At 36.2% G+C, this 14,799-nt stretch overlaps 1 protein-coding gene across 1 annotated transcript in view; it reads right to left on the bottom strand.

Moving 5' to 3' along the window:
* The window catches only part of LOC138807830 (transmembrane protein 131), a gene marked incomplete at its 5' end in the record, with an annotated part of 140,668 nt that overhangs the window by 42,443 nt on the left and 83,426 nt on the right, over positions 1 to 14,799 (bottom strand). Inside the window, 10 exons of the mRNA XM_069993630.1 lie at positions 1,975 to 2,041; positions 2,692 to 2,801; positions 3,090 to 3,228; positions 7,265 to 7,382; positions 7,713 to 7,788; positions 7,885 to 8,037; positions 8,841 to 8,927; positions 10,499 to 10,603; positions 12,204 to 12,338; positions 12,427 to 12,537. Coding sequence (XP_069849731.1) covers positions 1,975 to 2,041; positions 2,692 to 2,801; positions 3,090 to 3,228; positions 7,265 to 7,382; positions 7,713 to 7,788; positions 7,885 to 8,037; positions 8,841 to 8,927; positions 10,499 to 10,603; positions 12,204 to 12,338; positions 12,427 to 12,537 — 1,101 coding nt within the window. The remainder of the gene's footprint in view (positions 1 to 1,974; positions 2,042 to 2,691; positions 2,802 to 3,089; positions 3,229 to 7,264; positions 7,383 to 7,712; positions 7,789 to 7,884; positions 8,038 to 8,840; positions 8,928 to 10,498; positions 10,604 to 12,203; positions 12,339 to 12,426; positions 12,538 to 14,799) is intronic.

Raw genomic sequence — 14,799 nt, 5'->3', positions numbered from 1 at the left:
AGTACCTTTGAGGGAAATAACTGCAGTATTAGTTGTTAATGAATCAGCTTTTAAGAAAAATTTAGTATTTTCGATAATGTCATCCCAACCCGTTAGCTGATTACTTTCTAATGTTGAGAAGTCAAAAACTTAGCAGAGTAAGACTGGTGGCTACATTAAAGAATAAGGTTGGTGTGAGTATTACAGTGAACCAATATTTTTCCTATAACTGTATGATATAGTGATTTGACTGTAATGGTACAACTAAGTTACTCTTTGTTTTTATAATTACATGTAAGTATTAGGTCAGATTCTCACCACATATTTTAATTTAAACAATGTATCGTGAGAGACTGAATGAGACAGAGCCTAATTACTTAATGGAACCATTAGAGATATTTGCAAAACTGTAAAGCAATTCATTCTTGAAAATGGAAGTCTTTAAAAAATATAGCTAGTTTTCATTTTATGTATCTATGTTAAAGATAAAAGATTTATTAATTTAAATGAATGAAATCAGCATTTTAAACATCTTAGTTTTCATTTCCAGTATGATAAAATATCAATAATAGATGTAATCGATATAGAAAAAAAATCCTCTCTTGGCTCCTTAATAATTTCAAGACTGTAAGGGAGTCCTTAAAAACAAATATTTTGAGAACCACAGTTCTATAACACAGTTGAAAACTGGCATAGACTTTACACTATTCTCATCTTAGGACCTCCCCTAGAATTTCTTATTTAGAATACATTCCTAGCTAGTCTGCAGGGACTAAAAGTCATTCTTTTTCCTATCTACTGCCTAGTTCAGTGCATTGTACTTTACAAACACTACTCATATGAGAAAAAAAAAGCAAGCACTAGCTTATAAAAATAGAGGAAATGAAATTATGGTTGAGCCTTTTCTTTTGGTTGGTTGTCAGGCTTGAACTCTAAGCTTGGTCGCTGTCCCTGTGTTCTTCAGCTTAAGGCTAGTACTCTACTACTTGAGCCACAACCCCACTTCTGGTTTTCTGGTGGTTAACTGGAGATAAGAGTCTCATGGACTTTCCTGTCCAGGCTGGCTTGAACTGTGATCCTCAGATCTCAGCCTCCTGAGTAGCTAGGATTATAGGCATGAGCCACTGGTGCCCAGCGAGCCTTCTTAATAACCTCCAATAATAGTTTGTTACCTTTGCATTTTATGGATGGGAAAAGCAGGCACAAGAGAAAAGGCCTGAGACTAGAATTCAGAACTCTCAACTTCAGCCTAGTGTTCCATCCATTACAACATGAAACTATAGAAAACACCACAATATCTCAAGACCTAATAAGCAACACCTCAGCAGCAATGATCCTGTGGTGCAATGGTAAGGATCACTGTTCTGGAATCTGAGAAAAACAGATTTGAATTGGGCTCTGAGCAGAAAAGGCAGGGAGGCCAAAAAACCCTTGCTAGTCTTCAGGGGCTTTAGTTCCTAGCTGTAACTTCCTGACTTATCCACACTCTTCTCATCAAGGCCTTACACAACAGTGATTAGAAGTTGCTCAGCCTGAATGATAGGAAACAGTTTAGTTCTTAGAACAATTCAGCCTATGCGTTAATTTAGTGCAAGATTATCTACTGAGTAAAAACCAAGTATAAGGCCACACCAACTATGAAAACAGCCAGTACAGACCTCATATTGATGGAGCTTACAATTCTACTAAAAGCATAAAGAAAGAAATTAAAGAACTAAATTCAATATTTTGAGGTTTAAACTTCACTTATGATGTCAGGTAGTTAAGACAAACCTCCAAGGATTTAGTGTTTCACACCAACCAAGAGCAACCATCTTAGTATGCCCTGCCTTGATTTAAATCCCACCCACTTTTCTCTATTTGCCTTTCAATTACTGGATTGTTTCACCTAGTTCAGTAACTTGCCCTTCAACCAAATTTATAAGGGCAGTCCATAGGTTTCCTTCACATTTTCTGCAGTCATATTACAAAATACTATGAAACTTTAATACTTACAGTGTTTCTGTAGACTTGGAATTCTAGTGTTCTCAAATCTATCTTTGCCACCTTACTCAAGTTAAACCTGAAATAAAAAAAAGTACGCATGTCTTCATTAACAACATTATAATTAAAGGGATTATGGAATATTGGTCAAGTTTATGCTTTACTTATAAATTAGCTTTTGGAAGGTTTGGGAATCAACAATGTAACATTGATAATCTTTAAAATATTAAGGACCACAGTCTATAATTAGTATCTTGTTTGCCTTTTTTTTGTGTCAGTTATGGGGCCTGAACTCTGGGCCTGGCAACTGTACCTTCACTCTTCAGCTCAAGACTAGCGTTCTACTTAAGCCACAGCATCACTTCCAGCTTTTTCTGCTTATATGGTGCTGAAGAATTGAACACAGGGCCTCATGCATGCAAGGCAAACACTCTACCACTGAGCCACCTTCCCAGCCCCATTTTTTACTTATTTTTATAAATGAAAATACTGGAACATTCTCAGACACTTAAAAAAAATTTGTTAGGAGGGAGTTCCACACTGCCTTAAATTGAACCTTTTCTAAATGCTTTAATGCAGAAACAGCTGTTTTCCTCAGTACCTTTAAAGCAACTTTACAGATTCAGAATCTATATTAAAAACATCGATTACTATATTACCTACAATAAAGCTTTAAATGTGTAATCAAAACTATGGAGAATAATTTTGATTAACTAAAGTAATGCTTACCTTGAGACTAACTTATCTACAAAGACTGAAGGGTTGGAATATAAAGCCAGAGGAATAAACTGAACATAGACAGGAACATCTGCAGGGTTTTCTAAGGTAATCTCTTCTTCCTTAAACAATGCAGCAATACAAAAAGTAAAGATTTTTAGAGTTAAAAGTAACTCCTTTATAATCCTATATATTTTTTTTAATTTTTTTTATTGTAAAGATACTATACAGAGGGTTACAGTTACATGAGTGAGGTAATGAGTACACTTCCTCTTGAACATTGTTACCCCCTCCATTGTTTTCCCCCTACCATCCCCTCCCTCCCTCCCTTCCCCAAGGTTCTTTTTTTTTTTTTTTTTGATTGTGATAATCCTATATTTTTAAAACCAAACATTACTTTGAATACTTACTGAAGAGCAGTTTGTATTAGTGAGTGGGAACTTCAAGAACCGGGATGAGTCAAGAATGGAAGGCCAGGATAGCTCAGCAGTGATTTTTGATACTATATTTTTTTGAAGGTCTGTATTTACTTCAAATATAGCACTCAACCTAGAAAAACAATTTGTAAGAAACTGTATCAAAATGAAATATTTGAGCTTTGCAAACACAAGAAATTTTACCAAACTTGTATATTTAAGAAAGTTTATTCTGGCCCTGAAAAAAAATGCAACAGTTTATTCAGACTCGTTATTTTACTAATGATTTTACTAGATGATGCCATTATTTTGTCAAAAAGAATTGCTAACTTTTTTTTGAACTCAGAGCTCATGCTTGCTATGTAGATGACCTACCACCTGAACTAGCTCAACATCTTTTTGTGTTGGTTATTTCCAAGTTAGAGCCTTCATGCCTTTTACTTGTGCTTTTCTGTGTCAATAGGGATTATGGGTAGGCACTACTGGACTTGGACATTGGTTGAGACAGAATCACTTGAACTTCTTTTTGCCTAGGCTGGCCTTGGACTACATGTAATCCCACATCTCTGCCTCCCAAGCAGACCTGAGTTGTTTTTGTAAAGGAGGACAAATTTGAATAGTTTTAATAGCATTAGTGCAATCTTATAAGTCTTGAAAAAAATTTAAAGTATAAATTCCATAAGAAAGTCTGGATTGTATTAGATGTAATATTTAGAAAAGGCAAGATAAACAACTTGGGGAGGTAGGGGTAAGGAAAGTAGGAGAAAATTGAGGGAAAGGGTAACAAGGTTGATAAGAAATGTACTCATTACCTTACTTATGTAACTGAAACCCCTCTGTACATTACCTTGACAATAAAAAAGAGAAAAAAAAGAAAAGGCAAGATAATATGCAGATAACACGATACTGTACGGAACTAAAGGATCTTACATGACTAGGGTAAAGATCTAGCTACCCACAGCAGGGTGCCAAGAGTATTTTCAGTAGAACTATTAAAAGGCAATGCCCTGCCTGGCATAGGGATTTCCTTCTTTGATATAAAACCTAAACAAAATCCTCATGTGCAACAAAGATATCAGCTAAAAAAAGTAAAACAAGAAGGTTTGAGACAAATGAAAGTTTCATTAATATTGTGGATTTCATTTATTTCCATACTTCCAAGTGTTGATAAGCTAGTTGTTTAAGACTCAGAACACATTTATAAATGAGGCTAAGGATCAAATACCAAAGTCCACTTAAAGTAATAAATCAGTTTAATGAATGGCAAGAGTAGAGGCTTTGTTAAGACTAGCAGAAAAACTTCCCTGTAACATGCACATTGACAAGATAATACAAAGGCAAGGAAAACATTACATTCACTACGATAGTGGCATAGGGAGCCAGAACCTAGGTTTGGCAGTGGGATGTTGGGTAGGTGTTTGGTGGTAGGTAAAGAGGCTCCCTGGTTGCTGAGCCTAGGGCAGCACTGTGAGTTACTCCTTCTTTTTTTTGGGGGGGAGGGGTCCGGTCGTGGGGCTTGAACTCTGGGCCTGGGCACTGTCCCTCAGCTCTTCAGCTCAAGGCTAGCGCTCTACCACTTGAGCCCCAGCGCCACTTCTGGCTTTTTCTTTTTGCTTATGTGGTGCTAAGGAATCGAACCCAGGGCCTCATGCATGCAAGGCAAGTGCTCTACCACTGAGCCACCTTCCCAGCCCCTCATTGTTAACTATATATTAAAACTTGGGAGACTGCCTCTACTTTTTAGTGTGTACTGTGGAAACACAGGACACAAAGCAGTGTTTTAATCAGTGATCTCTTTTCAAGGCTAGAAGTATCTGTATATTTATTTTAATCATTTAAAAAGCTTAGTTTTTGGGGCTTAGCTTTCTTTTGCCTTAAGAAAATGTTTCATAGGGTTGGGAAGGTGGCTCAGTGGTAGAGTTCTTGCCTTGCATGCTCGAGGCCCTGGGTTCGATTCCTCAGCACCACATAAGCAAAAAGAAAAAAGCCGGAAGTGGCGCTGTGGCTCAAGTGGTAGAGCGCTAGCCTTGAGCTGAAGAGCTGAGGGACAGCGCCCAGGCCCAGAGTTCAGGCCCCATGACCGGACCCAAAAAAAAAAAAAAAAAGAAAATGTTTCATAGTAGATAGGTAAAACAAACTCTTGGGTTCAACTACAATGGTTTGAGAATTTTTAGTGATTTAAGCTAGAATATATAAATTCTGACAAATATATTTCAAATTTTGCAGCTGAGAACCTTTTATGTAATATTTTATGCAATATTGCCACTTTTTCTAGACAAATATTTTTCTGAAGTATATGAACAGCTTCCTATAGTACCAAGTAAGTATTGAATACAGGTGTACTGCTTTGCTATTAGTACATTTTCTACATGCTAAAAACACAATGGAGAGCCATTTGAAGGGCCCTATATGGCTTGCCACAGCCAGAACTTTCAGACAGGAGGAGGACTTTCCACAAGAGACAAGACACTTGGGTCTCCAGCTGTGGAGTAAATGAAGCTTGCCTTTCAGAGGTCAGTGTCAAGTAAAAGCTTTTCTCATGCAAGGGATATATCTAAGATGAACTCTGTAGTTAAGCTACAGAAAGACAACTTCAAGTAATGTCTTTGGTAAGACACTGTAATCCTGGATACGCAGGCTAAGATCTGAGGATCGCAGTTTAAAGCCAGCCTGGGTAGGAAAGTCAGTGAAACTCTATCTCCAATTAACCATAAAAAGACAGAAGTGGAGCTGTAGCTTAAGTGGTAGAGCAGAAAAGTTCAGGGACAGTATTCAGGCCCAGAATTCAAAACTCAGGACTGGCAACAAAAAGCCCTGTTTGATTTTATAGAAAAGTACCGTAAGGAGTGGAGAAAAGAGAAAAATGGGTAGTGTATACCTTTCTAAATAACATACAATGATATTGATAATTTAAGATATGTCGCTAATAACTCTCTGAAGATTAGACCTATTTTCTTTTTAAAAAATCATATATATATATTTGTGTTATTTTTAAGGAGCTGTATAAAGGATTTGCCATTCAACAAAAGCTTATGACTATGATGCATCTTGATCAATATCACTCCTTTCAACATTCTTACCCATTCCTTTCAAGTCACCCTTCCCTCATTTTTCTTAATTTTGTAGGATATACACTGAATTTTTGACTGTACATTCTCTACCTTCTCTTCATTCTTCTACTCCCCCTTCCCTTTCCTATAAACCTATTAAAGACCTGTTTTTTTGGTGTTTATCTTGTTGAACTACGATTTAACCTTTCTAAAGGATTATATTGCTTGAGCTCCCCTAAATCTATTGTATTTCAGTTAATACATTTGCATACCACCCAAAGTATTTACTTGCTAGTGCTCTACCACTTAAGCCAGAGCACAACTTCTGTGTTTCTGGTGGTTTATTGGAGATAAGAGTCTCACAGACTTTCTTGTCTGGGCTGGCTTTGAACTGTGATCCTCAGATCTCAGCCTCCTGAGTAGGCAGGATTAAGGCATGAGCCACCGGCACCTGGCTCTTTATTTATATTTTTATAAACTAATTCTGACTTCCACATATGAGAGAAAACTTTCAACCTTTGTCTCTCTAGGCCTGACTCACTTAACATAATTTTTTCCAGGTTCTCCCATTTCATTGCAAATGATGCAATATTATTCTTTCTAATGGATGAATAAAATTCCACTGGGTATATATACCACATTCTCTTGATTCATTTGTCCATTGAGGGACAGCTGGGCAGATTCCCTATCTTGGCTATGGTGAAAAATGTTGCAATAAATATGGTTGTGCTGGTAGTTTACTATATCCTAGATTGTACTCTTTTGGATAACTGCCCAAGAGTGGCATTACTGGATCATATGGTAGTTCTATATTTACTTTTTTGAGATGCCTCCATACTGTTTTACAGAAAGGTTGAATAAGTTTACAGTCACGCCAACAGTGTATTAGGGCTCCTTTTTAACCTATATCCATGCCAGCATCTGTTATTTGTATTCTTGGTAATGGCCATTCTAACTGGGTGAGGTGAAATCTCAGTGTTATTCTGATTTCCATTTCCTTTATTAGGCCTAGTTTCTCAGCTGTAAAGTAATTAATATACAAGTACAGTGACATTTAGAATGCAAGATCAACTGGGATATTTCAAATCTGTGAAGATTTATACTAAATAAAGCACTTACCTATGACCTGAATTTTCCTTTATTGCCATCCATGCTTTGAATAAGCTTTGATGAGAATCCCAGTCAGCCTCCCACATATCTTCCTGCATAGCCACCCCGGGCTGTACTTTGGGTTCAGCTAAAACAAGGAAACACAAGTAATGACACACTTATAGTGGATATAGTTGTATACCTATTATCTACTTTGCAATTTTCCTTCAAATAACTTCTACAGTACCCAGATACAAGGACTTTAACAATGACAGCCTTTAATTAAATAAATATTTTGGGAGCTTGGGTGTGTTGGTACTGTATATGCCTATAATCCCAGTTACATGGGAAGTATTAGGTGAGAGGATCACAGTCCAAGGTTGATTGTAAAAATGTGAGACACTATCAAAAAAATAATTAAAAGGGAAAAAAGAGTATTTTGTGGGCAATGAGGAATCAGGGAGAGCAAGATACTCACTTTTGGATAGAAATGGCAAACCAATATAGCAATGATCCCCACACTGTAGCCCAGGATCAAAATAAATATTTGCAATCTATAAAGAGACACAGGAGAACTATGAATCCCTAATCCACAGAAAGACACAATAACAAGCTGTTAATGGGTATGATTTCTCAAATACATTTCAAACCTTTGACTTTTTTCCTGGTTCCAAGTCTTCTCTATTACCCCGTAATCGTTTGTAGTAAAATCGCACATCTTCTGATAAAGATTTTATTTGCTGTATCTTTACCTTCTGTGAGAAGGAATTCATAATATTTAAACTTTGATGAACTATTTTCCCCTGAAGGAAAACAAACAAACAAACTCAGTCACATATGGTTAAATTTTCTTAAGATCACATAGTTATTATGCAGAAAATAAAGAGATCATTATTTTTTTAAAAAAACAATGAAGTCAAGAGTTCAATATATAATCAGAGCAAAGTAGAATGGCAGGAAGGTGAAAGTTTACTTAAGAACAAACTAAAATTGATGGAGATATATTGTAATTCAAAATGTGTATTTTTAAAGAGCTACCTTGAATTTAGGTTTTACTGTATGTACTTTTTCAATGTTTTGATTCTTCTAATCTATTATGTTGTCTCTCACAGGTTACATAAGAGAGATTGTTTTTACATCTCTGAGTCCATTTCCCATTCTAGACAGTAAAACTTTTGAAGAAGGGTGTGTATGTTTGTTTGTTTCTTTTTTTGTGCTTGTACTAGAGCTTGAACTCAGGATCTGGCACTGTCCCTTATATTTTCACGCCAGGCTGGTACTCTATAATTTTAGCCACAGTTACATTTTTGGCTTTTGGTAATTTAATTATAGATAAGAGTCTCTCAGGCTTTCCTGCCTGGGCTGGCTTCAAACTGCAATCCTCAGATCTCAACTTCTTGAGTAGTCAGGATTACAGGTATGAGCCACAGGCACCCAGCAGGAAGGGGGATTTTCTTATTCCTCTTAATGTCTTCTAAAAGAGCTAGTCCAATACATTATTTTATAATAAATGATTAAGAAAGAAAAACTGAATTTCCTGTTGAATTCTAGAAATGCAGAGGCAAAGGCAAACTTAACAAGAAAGTCTATAAATTAAGTGTCTTACTGGAAAAGCAGAGGGAAGAACCATATGCTTAGGGAAACAGGTTAGAGAGCCCACTGCAATCACAGCCTTCACAGGAATAGTTAGGATCTGTAAAGTGAAAAGACAGACCACCATTTGTCAGTGTTTAAGTCTGATAATGAGCTTAACAATTACTACATTATTCTAGGGATTGAAAAATAAAGCTCATTTTGGGACCTGAACTGGCAATGACCAATTCAAAACCAATATTAAAATTGCCCTGAGTACTATTTAATAAACTGTTCAATGTTTCCATAAAATATATTGAAATACAATAAATTTCCATGTACCATTCAGTCATTCATTGAAAACATACTTAATAAGACTAAATAATGGGAAAATGCAGATAGATTTTAAAAATATAGCTATTTTGTAGGTTAATTTCAAAAAGAAAATTATACTCCTGAAATGATGTAAAACTTCAGCAGTTTCTATCTATATATAGCTCTCTATTTTTTTGTACACAGAAATAGATATCAACTCAATTTTTTTAAAAGTTGAACATTCTGGAGTTGAAATCTCAATTAACAATCCATTACAAATGAGTTAGAAATGAAGTGATACTAGAGGATATTTATTCTTACTTCATCCATGCAACAAAAATCTGTCTTAACTTTGAAATGTAATTTTATAATTTCTTTTTATTTCTGGTGATACAGGGATTTGAATTCAGGACCTCAAGTTTGCTTGGCTTATTTGCTTGACTGGTACTCTACTTCTGGGTCTTCAGACCAGTTTGCCTGTTTGCCTGTTATTTTTATAGATTAGGTCACAGACTTTTCTGCACAGGCTAGTTTAAACTTTGATCCTCCAAATCTCAGCCTCTGGGTTGCTAGGATTTCAGGTGCCAGTCATTCTTGTCTGGCTTACTTCTACATCTGAATGAATAGAAAGTATGAATTCCTCTCTTTTGGACTTAATTGACACATTACCAATGAATTACCTATTAAATGAAAAGTTCTGTTTATTCTGCAGTTAGATTTCTTTCATGAGGAGGTTGTGCATATTAAATATGTAGGGGGATAAAGACAGCAACTTGTTGAATTTACCTCTCTTCCCAAAATGCTTTTAAATGTTAAATTAAAAATGTTTATATTGTAGAAATAAATCCATAAAAGAGAAATACAACCATTCAAACCTAAGGATGTAAACTCAAGAAAGAGTCTATTATAAAAAGGAGCTCAATGATTTGTTTGCGCTTTGACTTAAAATGACTCCTATAATTATCAACTCTGAGAATTCAAGTTAAAGAATGGTTTTCCTACTTTGCCCTCTTTTTTAAAATTGTCAAACAGGACAATTATGACGACAGGAAGAATTGTAGACATGTAACTCTAAAGTCCTGTAAGAGGTTGTAACCATCTGGTGAGGTTCTAACAGAGTAATTCTGAATGCACTAAGGGCATTTTTCTAAGGTAGTATTTTTATTTAGAAGTTTCAGTTTTATCAGAAAAAAAATCACATCAATCTTCCAAAAATGACTCAGAAGTTCAGTTTTCAGGATATGAAATGAGTATATTTAGATCTGTTTCCTGTAAAAATAAGGGGCTCTAGAAATATTTACAGTTCTTATGTATCAGTTGAAATGAACAAAAATATAAAAAGGACTGAATTGTTCAGACCCCCAGTAAGGCCCTTACCTCATAGTCTGTGGTGATCTGTATGGCTCCATCATGAATCCCTTCTAGTTTTTTTGCATTAAGTTTGACTCTAAATACTGCAAAATATCCTGATGCTAGTATTACCTGTATGTAGTAGAAGTAACATTCATTATCTCTGAAAGTTTAAGTTTCCTATAAAAGTGAAAAGGAAGGCTAGAATGATAGAACTACTTTCTAAATCTTAATATATGCTAGTATGAAACTGAAACACTACATCATGTATAAACATCTAAAGTAATATCCATTCCTTGATAATTACACCATGTTCCACACAGAATACTGGCTTCAGAAGGAGCAGTCAGATTGCCACCTGCCAAGTCAGGAGAGGTGTGGGCCTCTTGCCAGCAGAGCTCCTGATTTGACTTTCCCTTTTCTGTGTGACCAAAGTAAGTGAAGGCTGAAGAGCTCACCAGCTAAGTCACATTAGTGACAAGTACATACACAGTTATTTCTGCTTCAGATTCTCATGGTAACTCTAATGTTGTTTAACTGGCTTTATTTATGTTAAGGTTTGTCATATTAAAAACCTCAAATTGTGACATTCCATGGAAGCACAGTTTTTAACAAAGGACAAATAAACATAAGAACATGCACTTTCCTTTTTGTAACATTACTTCCAAGAACTTCTATTCTAACCTAAAGATGAGATATATTTGACAGGAGGTAGTCCTAATAATTCTTTTATCAGCAGGTCTCCACTCTATGAGTTCCTTTTTTTCTATAGTGATGAGGGAAGAGAGTGAGCTGCTTTTCTTCTTTAGTGTTCTTAGTATCAAATTATGTATGTTTATCAGAGTAAAAGTATACAGGGACCAATTTTTGCTTCCATGTTTGATACTTTCTTCTTGTTAATACAGAAAACCTTCAAGACCGTTTTCACACAATTGACTGATTGAAAAACATTCTTCCAAATATTCAGGAAACTTTTGTTTTCTCGGTACACACAAGGGTTATTTAGTACCTATGGGAATTTCTCCTGTAATGATACCGTGTTACATAAAGATAATGACATTTTGCTTCCCATGCAACTTGTTACAATAAGGTTGACCAACCCTATCGGAGTTCAGAGGGCTGATGTAGATTATCTGTAAAGTCCTTTCAATATCTCATAACCAATGTTATTAAGAATTACATAACATATTAAAGTATGCAACACAGTAATGGTCTTTTATTTGCAGTTTAGACATCCATTCTTTTTTTTTTTTTTACTTTGATGGTACTAGGGTCTTGAACTTAGGGACTTGGGCTTACTATGCAGGTAGTGAGCTATGCCCTTAGTTATTTATCAGGTAAGATCTGATGTTTGTGCCTGGGTGGTCTTTGATCCTTTTACCTGTACCTCCTAAGTAGATGGGATCACAGATGTGTGCCATTGTGTCCTGCTTATTTGTTAAGATGATGGTCTCACTAACTTTTTTTTTTGTATGTTTTTTATTGTACAAATGCTGTACAGATGGGTTACAGTTACATGAGCAAGGTAATGAGTACATTTCCTATTGAGCATTGCTGCCTCCTTTGTTTTCCCCTACCATCCCTTCCTTCCCAGCTCCACAACTACCTACTCCCCCACTCCTGAAGTTGTAAAGTTCATTTTCAACATAGTGTTTTGTACATCTCATTGTCACTAACTTTTAGTTTTAGGCATCCATATTATTATCAGTTAACAGTAAGAAAGCGTACTTACTGATGACTGGTCGGATAAGGAAGATTTTTCCAACTCTGGAAGGCTTGAAATTATTGTAGTTCTATTGCCTCTTTCTGTAGCTATAAGTTCTATTGATAAACCATCTCCTATGATATGCCAACTTTTTATAGCCAACTATAAAAAGAGAAAACATGGAAGTGATTATCACAACACAAGTATAAAACCCTTAAGTGTAATTTAGAATAAAAACAATTTTTTTTACCTCAATTGGATTGCTGTTTATAATCGCAAATAAAATGTTACTTGCTTCTGTAGCACTCAGTACTCCAAAATCTATGAAACGTTCTTCTATTTTGGGAGGTAACACAAAGTACTAGAATGAGATAAAGGAACTGAATTAAATATACAGCTATCTTTGTGTTATAGCATGTTATCAAAAGGAAGTGATTATAGTAAGATTAGAGTTTTTACTTTTTTTTTTTTTGCCAGACCTGGGGCTTGAACTCTGGGCCTGGGCACTGTCCTTGAGCTTTTGTGCTCAAGGCCAGTGTTTGACCACTTGAGCCACAGCTTCACTTCTGTCTTTTTGTGGTTAACTGGAGATGAAAGTCTCACTTTTCTGCCAGTGTTGGCTTCAAACCAAGATCCTCAAATCTCAGCTTTATGAGTAGCTATCTTATAGGCATGAGCCACTGGAGCTCGCAATTTCTACATTTAATGTATAAATACATACAGAGATAAAACACAATTAAGAACTTTGTACTAATACAATCTTCTGACCAACTAGGAATGGAAACTGCTTCTCAACAAAGCAGCCACTTCTCCTCTGAAGTTACACAAAAGAAAGAGGCTAAATACTGGGAAAGATTACATGGAACCCCTGGTGATTAAGCAAAAAAACAAAAACAAAAACCTGTGGTCTCAGTGGACACTCACATATGAATTATGAAACAAAATATGAAGGACTGGGATAATAATTAGACTCCCTTCAATTCTATGATTGTTAGGCCAATGAGCCCCCTTCCCAAAGCTTACTATGCTACTTCCCCCCTTCCACAGCTTGGCATGCTCCCTTCCTAGGCAACACTAGGCTCATTTAGTAAAGGCAGTAAATAATCAGCCTCCAACCCCCTCTACCTTGAGATGGCACTTCTCTGAGGCAGCTACCACCATATAAGGCAGCAAGAGCCCCTTAGAGTGACCTTCAGGTCTGGGCAGCTACAGGGCCCCTTACTACTGGTGCAGCAGCCATAAATCCTAGTCTGCCATGATGAAGCCCCTGGTCCACGTGTTCACACTCGGGTCTCCGCCTCCTAGCCCCTCGTAGCTCCAGTAGGTTATATAGGTCACCTCAGACAATAGCCTGCACTTTCTCACTCCTCTCTTGTGAGAAGGGGTCTTTCCGGTCCCTTTGCTGGCAATATAACTTTTCTTTGTTTTTTTGTACCTGGATGTCTGCATGGTTTTCTGGCAAAGTCTAATTTACTCTAACAATGATACTAATTGATGTTGACTTGCTGGAGCATTACATATGTCCTATCATACCTTTAAACTTTCCCAATAGCTTTATGCCTTATCTGAAGTTGTTTCATTGTTTGCCCTCATAACATCCAGATTTTTTTTCCCCTGGTTCATTTTTCCATACTAGGAGGACATTTATTCTTCCTTCTGTATTGTATTTGCATAACTCTTTCCTAATGTATATACTTGCTTAATCCTTACTTCCATTTTTCATTGGTTGTTGTTTGGTACTTCCTGACTTTGGTCATTTCTTCCCTACAAAATTGCCTCTTTAACCTTCCTTATGCATCTTTTTTCTATTATTTATTCCATTTAGTTTTTTTTTTTTTTTAGATTTCCCATCATTGCAACAATTCAAAAGCAAAACCAAGAGAAAGCAGAATGTGAGAAACACTTAAATGGAGTTTGTAACTAGAGGAAGTAACTGTATTATAAGGAGAGATGAATCAATGACAGCTGAAATATACTAAGAAGGAAAATTCCACAAGTAAACAATTCATCAGGTTTCCAAGTGCATGCCATTCTGCATAGTGCAACAAAATCTTGTGTTATCCTGGTTTGGGATGTGAATTATTCCTTTCTCCAACATTTCTGTGCTATACATACTATTCATTTGTCAGTTACTAGCTATTCGAGCTATTTGCCTGTTGTTGTGTTACTGTACCTGTGTTTAAGAAACTCTTATTTTGCAGTGTTTCTAGCAATTCAAATATGAAAAAGAGAAACCATAAAGTATTTCCTTAAGCTGAATGCCAGTGGCTCATGCCTGTAATCCTGGCTATTGAGGAGGCTGAGATCTGAGTTCTGTAATCTGAGGCTCATGCTTTGAAGCCAGCTTGGGCAGGAAAGTCCATGAGACTCTTAAACTACTCAGAAAAAGCCAAAAGTGCTGAAGCTCAAGTGGTAGAGCACTAGCTTTGAGCACAGAGAAGCTCAGGGACAGGCCCTGAATTTCAAGCTCCAGGACCAGCAAAAAAAAGTATTTAAGTGAAAAAGCAATAATAATTTAATTACAATATATTGTTATAAATCCTAGTTTATTATTTATTCTTAATTTCTTTTTTTTTTGGGTGCCAGTCCTGGAGCTTGAATTCAAGGCCTGGGCACTGTCTCT

Source organism: Dipodomys merriami, unplaced genomic scaffold, assembly GCF_024711535.1.
Source record: "Dipodomys merriami isolate MVZ:Mamm:240054 unplaced genomic scaffold, mDipMer1.0.p SCAF_435, whole genome shotgun sequence".
Classification (NCBI taxonomy): domain Eukaryota; kingdom Metazoa; phylum Chordata; class Mammalia; order Rodentia; family Heteromyidae; genus Dipodomys; species Dipodomys merriami.
Note: the sequence above shows the minus strand (reverse complement) of the source record. Positions and strands in the feature narration are given on the sequence as shown.